The sequence below is a fragment of the Lacerta agilis genome, chromosome 1, assembly GCF_009819535.1.
Source record: "Lacerta agilis isolate rLacAgi1 chromosome 1, rLacAgi1.pri, whole genome shotgun sequence".
Classification (NCBI taxonomy): Eukaryota; Metazoa; Chordata; class Lepidosauria; order Squamata; family Lacertidae; genus Lacerta; species Lacerta agilis.
This window is the reverse complement of record NC_046312.1, coordinates 114,432,628-114,438,627: the sequence shown is the minus strand read 5'-3', so window position 1 is coordinate 114,438,627 and position 6,000 is coordinate 114,432,628. Positions and strand designations below refer to the sequence as shown.

At 47.4% G+C, this 6,000-nt stretch overlaps 1 protein-coding gene across 2 annotated transcripts in view; it reads left to right on the top strand.

Moving 5' to 3' along the window:
- Positions 1-292: 292 nt before the first annotated feature.
- Positions 293-6,000, top strand: part of RAPGEF4 (Rap guanine nucleotide exchange factor 4) — a 150,735-nt gene continuing 145,027 nt past the window's right edge. Inside the window, exon 1 of one of the 2 annotated variants that reach the window (XM_033168011.1) lies at positions 293-532. In XM_033168011.1, coding sequence (XP_033023902.1) covers positions 468-532 — 65 coding nt within the window. In that variant the 5' untranslated portion in view covers positions 293-467. The remainder of the gene's footprint in view (positions 533-6,000) is intronic. The other variant, XM_033168022.1, reaches the window with a different exon arrangement.

The window sequence follows — 6,000 nt, the reverse complement described above, 5'->3', positions numbered from 1 at the left end:
GCGCCCCTCTCTTCCTCCTCCCTCCCAAGCGTCGCCAGCCTCTGCGCCAAGCAGCGTAGAGCCGAGGCCCCTCTTCTTCTTCATTGCCGATGCTGACTTCAGGGGGTTATATTTAGCCCATTGTGTCCAAAGGGAGACTGCAGCGCTCGCAGAACAGACCCGCTGCACGAGCCCAGGGAAGCGGGGAAAGGGGGGAGAAGGCGGGCGCCTATAGGTGACAGAGACGGACGAGCCAGGTGGCGCTGCTGCCAACTGCGCAGCGACGGGGCAACGCGGGGAGGTGGCTGCAGGCGGGAGCCCCTCCAGGCTGCGGGGAGAGCGGGCAGGGAGGCGCTGAAGGTGCCGGCGAGGAAGGTGCAGGCAGGCAGGCAAGCAGCGGGGAGGAAGGGAGCAGAGCCAAGCAGCCACCCAGCACAACGGCGGCGGCGGCGGCGGCATCAGTAGCCGCCTGGGTGCTCTGGGAAAAGATGGTCGCTGCTCACACTTCCCATTCTTCCTCTTCCACCGAGTGGATCGCTTGCCTGGATAAAAGGTACCACCGGCGCCTTTGTGTTTTTTTTGGGGGGGGGTTGAGGGAATGGGGTGCACCCTCCTGACTGGGTGTCCCCCCTGCCACTCTTATCCATTCGTTACAGATGTGGCCTACATTCAATCCACGAAGCAGTTGGGTAGGAATATCGACATCCCTGCGCGGGAAGAGGGCGGGGTAGTGGGTTTGGAGGGGACCCCCGTATTTGTAAGTGGGGGGCAGCGCTTTCTCCACACGGGTGTATTATCGTGTGTGTCTTTCGGGAGGTAAGAACAAGATCTATGCGTTTGGCATCGCGGCCGCCTGGGAGATGCTGCACGTGCCCGAGGAAAAGGAAACGAGAGGATTGTTCCCCACCCCCGCACCCCATAGGAGCTTCTGGGTCCGCCTCGTGTCTTTCCCGGCCTCCTCCTGGTGCTGCTGGTTGTTCCTGTGAGGGCTCATGCTGCAAGGCCTGTGCAGGCAGGCACTGCTGGCAAGGGAGAAACAGGGAGATCAATAATCCATCTGTGCGGGAGCACCTACCTTGGAGATGGGTCACAAGACTTTGGGTGGTGGGGGTGCAGGGAGAGGAGGAGGGGGGTGGTTTCCCAGAAGGCATCTTAGTGTAAAATATGATCACTAATGTGTCCATCTATATTATTATTATTATTAAACATCTTTTGCAGTGTAACACACACACACACACACACACACACACACACATATATATGTCACAATGCAGAAGATGCTCTGTGTATGCACTAACTTTTCCAGAATGATGTTTCGGTTGTGGGATGGTATGAGTGTGTGTGAGAGGGAGACACAGTGAGGACATAGGCCATTGCATTATGCCTGGTCAGATTGTCCAGGGATGTCTACTCTGACTGGCAGAGAGACTCTCCAGGGTTTCAGGCAGATTGACCCTATGGGTTGGGGGGAATGCTGTCCTTGAGAAGTCCTAAAAGTGATATTTATGTACAGCCTGACTCCATATTCTTAATGTGTTGGTGTGGGTTGATTTCGTAGGAAAGCGAAGACGTACCTGCAGTGGCGAGATGGACTTAGCTGGCCTTTCGGCCCCTGAAATGAGATGGTTCTGTATGAACTTTGGCTCCCTGGTGTATCTATGTAGTGCATTATACTGGTTTACTATATACACATACCCTTTGTGGTACATTCCAAAAATGATTCAGTCAAACAAGGAGGCCACTTGGCATCTCAGATGCTTGGAGGCGGCTCACCACGCACCAAGCTGCGTGCATGCAGCTGCTTCACAACATGGATCCTATTGCTCACCATGGTGGTTCACCACCCCATCACAATCCACAACAACTGTGGTTAGTGTGGTGGAATCGGCAGATTGGTGTGGTGTGAGGAGTTATGCAGTATAGTCCTGTCTCCAAGGACCACCTGCAACCATTCTCGGTTTTCAAGCACACATGGCAGGGTCACTTGTTCCAGATGACTGGCCCTCTGGCTTAGAGCAGGGGGTTCCCAAACACTGGCCCATGGGCCGCTGCTTCATTCAGGTAGTTCAGTGTGTCTGTGAATTTGTGGCTGAAATTAGGAGATGGCACATCCATCGTATTAAATATATTGATTTGTAATTGTATATTTATCGCTGCTTTTATTCCTTACGCTGTTTTATAACAAATACATGTTCTACAATAAAATGAAACCTGTAAGAAATGAAAGGAATAAAAAGACAACATTGAAAGGACAGCATCTAGCACTGCACATTACAGTTACTACAACAGGTAAAAAAATCTGCCAAAACCTGCAGCAATTTCCAAGTGGTCCATGGTGTTGGTGGTGGGAGTTCTTGAACCACTGGCTTAAAGCCCACAGTGCAGATGAGAATACCTTTTATTACTGCACCCACCAATACAAGTATGCCAACTCTCTCCTTGTCACTTCCATTTTCTCTGGGGATTTGAATTCCCATTTTAAAAAATCCCGAGAGTTAACATCTCCTCTCACCTGACTACATTCCTGGAGATTTATCCTTGCTGCTTCACGTGAAAGTGAAAAATCTCTCCACCTCATACCAATATAAGCTAAGTTGGTGACAGAATGACTCTCCTTTCTTCCACACCACACCCTAAAGTCTCTTAAATGATTTCTTCACCACCATGGACCGCAAATGTGATTGTTCCCGGATGCTGGCAGGCAGGGTAATTTCTCGTTGGATCTGATTGTAGGTTTGGCAATAAACAGTACGTTGTTAGTCACTGTTGTTCATTAACACTGATTGATGGGTGAAAAGAGAGTAGTAAAGCAACATTTTTTCTTAAAGCACCTGAATTATTCTTGGGGATTGGCTACAGATGGCAAAAAAGGACTAGTGTGATCTCATCCTATCACCGGCAGTCACATGATAGGCATCTTGCAGTGTGCACCATTCATGATCTTAGCTGATCACATTGATTGCCAAATTGATTTCAATAGGTTATATTTCTTTGGTTGTTTCCCTAAATTTATGCTTTTGTTTTCCAGTTAATGGTGCATATCTATTTGGGAGTATGGCTTTCCCTGAGTATGGCTGCATGCACACCTAGCCTTTGCTTCCCCTAAAGTATCCTGGGAAGTATAGTTTTTAAAGGTGCTGGGAATTGGCTCTTTGAGGGAATAAACTGCAGTTCCCAGTATTCTTTGAAAGAAGCCATGTGCTCTGCTTTAAATGCTCTTTGAGTGCATGGTGTGTATGCAGCCTTCAAAGCGCATTTAGAGCACATAGCTTCTTTCAGTGCATGGTGTTTATGCAGCCTTCAGTGAGGCTTACTCCCAGGTAAGTATGTATACATGTGTGTGACATTAAGAGTCAAAGCCCTGTGCAGCGTATGGGACTGGGGCCTACAGAGTCTACTCATGCCTCACACTGTACAGATCTGAAAATACCAGAGAGGGAGAAATAACGTGAGACAAGGCTGTGGTGTGAAAAAGACCTATGATAACAGCAACCTCACAAAAGCTAAGCTGGCACGAGTCTGATGAAGACCTCCTTGGGAGTTCTGCATGAGCGCTGTTGAAGAAAGGCAGCTTATCAAAGGAATTGTTTTCCAGGCTAAATGGCACAGCTGTTATTTTTGGCAGACGATAACTTAAATTTACACCAAACTTAGCCCGGGTTGGTACCAAAACAACAGGTACCCAGCCTCCCATGTCTCAAAGAGGGAGGCAGTCTCTTGTCTCTTGTCTCTTGTCTCCAGAGTGGTGGGCAAATGCCTGTTTTTGTAATTTAGTAGAACCCTGAGGTCTGCCTGTCAAAGCCAGATGCAAAATGGTGGCACAGTGAGCAAAGCTAATTGGCTACTGAATCCTAAGCGAAATAAAGGCCTCCTTAGAAGGTCTCAAAACCAGGGCAGGCTAGGATCCATTGGACCCAAGCCAAATAGGGGTTTGTAGCTCATAACCAGCACTTTGAATTGAGCCTGGGAACTGACAAGTGGAGCAGTTACAACAAGCAGTTTGTGTTCTTCCTTTAACTGGCTCTGGTCAACAATCTGACAGCAGGGTCTCAGACCTCCTGATTTTTCCCAACACTTTCTAAAGGTAGCCCCATGTAGCGCACATTACTGTCATCCAGATGGGATGAAACTAAAGCATATGCTCCTTCAGATATTTGAACCCTAAGTTGTTTAAAGCACAAGGACAAATTGGGCCTGGAAATGAATAAACAGTCGGTGTAACCCTTTATTGTGTAATATGGCTCCATTTCCCCACAACGGATTTGTTGTAGCTGAATTCTGCAACAGTTGTATTTGAGGGCAGCACCACATCTAATGAACTGCAACGCTTGTGCAAGAGTCTCTGGTTGGTGTGAACCAGAGCAGCGCACAGAAACGCCGTTCACCTTCCCGCCGGAGCGGTACCTACTGTATTTATCTACTTGCACTTTGACGTGCTTTTGAACTGCTAGGTTGGCAGGAGCAGGGACCGAGCAATGGGAGCTCACCCCGTCGCGGGGATTCGAACCGTCGACCTTCTGATTGCCAAGCCCTAGGCTCGGTGGTTTAACTATCTGTGTCTCAGTACCCTTACTAATTCATTGCTTAGAAGATCAACCTTAAGAGCACAGCATCGCCTCATTGCAAAGTAAGTCTTCCAGACTTCTTGCTATGGTCTAAAAAAGAATGGCCACATTTACATCTTTGTTTTATAGAATTTAAGATGATGCATGTTCCAGATGAACGATGATGTTCAAAGATCACACCAGTCAGCCCAAGGAATACAGTTCCGTACAATGAAGTATATATTAATTCTTAGGCTCCCTTTGCAGTTTTCAGAACCGGCAGTGCCTTTGCCAGCTCTTGTGCTTGCCTGCAGGAGATGATCACAGAAGAAACCATGTAATGCCACTGTCCTGGTGTGTCAAGAATGTTATGATCCTTGCTTGGCTTTTCATGAATTATTGAAAGATTGAGGGTTGCTTTGAGTACATAGTGAACTGAGCTAGTCCTTTGCGGCGTGACCTTTGTTTGAGTGCACCTTTTGAAAATGAATATAGAAAGTACAGCATTAACGATAAAACAAACAGATGGTGCATGCAAAATGCATGTGATTATGTGCAGGCTCTATGTGCTTTTCAAGGAGGAAAAAGGTAGCCAGAGCAACAAATGTGTGTGTGTGGGGGGGAAGCCTCAGAGGTGAAGTCCTCAAGGATGCCATTGCAACGATTGGTATCATGCTGACAACTCCAAGACTTGGGGAATGATAATGCTGGGCAGGATTGTTGCCAATCTGTATTATTTGCATTATTATTATTATTATTATTATTATTATTATTATTTATTATTATTTCCCTAGTGTAGGGATGTGGGTGGCGCTGTGTTCTAAACCACTGAGCTTCTTGGGCTTGCCAATGAGAAGGTCGGCGGTTCGAATCCTTGCGACGGAGTGAGCTCCCGTTGCTCGGTCACAGCTCCTGCCAACCTAGCAGTTTGAAAGCATGCCAGTGCGGGTAGATAAATAGGTACCGCTCTGGTGGGAAGGTAAACGGCGTTTCCATGCGCTCTGGTTTCTGTCATGGTGTTTTGTTGCACCAGAAGTGGTTTAGTCTTGCTGGCCATATGACCTGCAAAGCTGTCTGTGGACAAACTCCGGCTCCCTCTGCCTAAGAGCGAGATCCCATAGTTGTCTTTGACTGGACTTAACCGTCCAGGGGTCCTTTACCTTTACCTATTTGCCTGATAATAAGTAAGAGCAGATCAAAGCAGGCTGCACCAAGTCTTAATTAAGCAGATTTAATTGAACTTGATACAGATTTAATGGAAACCTGACACACATATGTTGTATTTGCAACTGGGTGCGCCAATCACACTCCTCCTGCCTTGCAGGTTAGATTTGGGAATTCTGCTGTTTAAATTTAAAATGGTTTCACATACGGTTAGCAGATCTTCCAATAGAGAACATGAGGCACTTGGCCATTGGTTGCTTTGTCTTAACTCTTGGTATGTTGCTTAGTAGTGATAAATTCTTTTCGTTGTCCT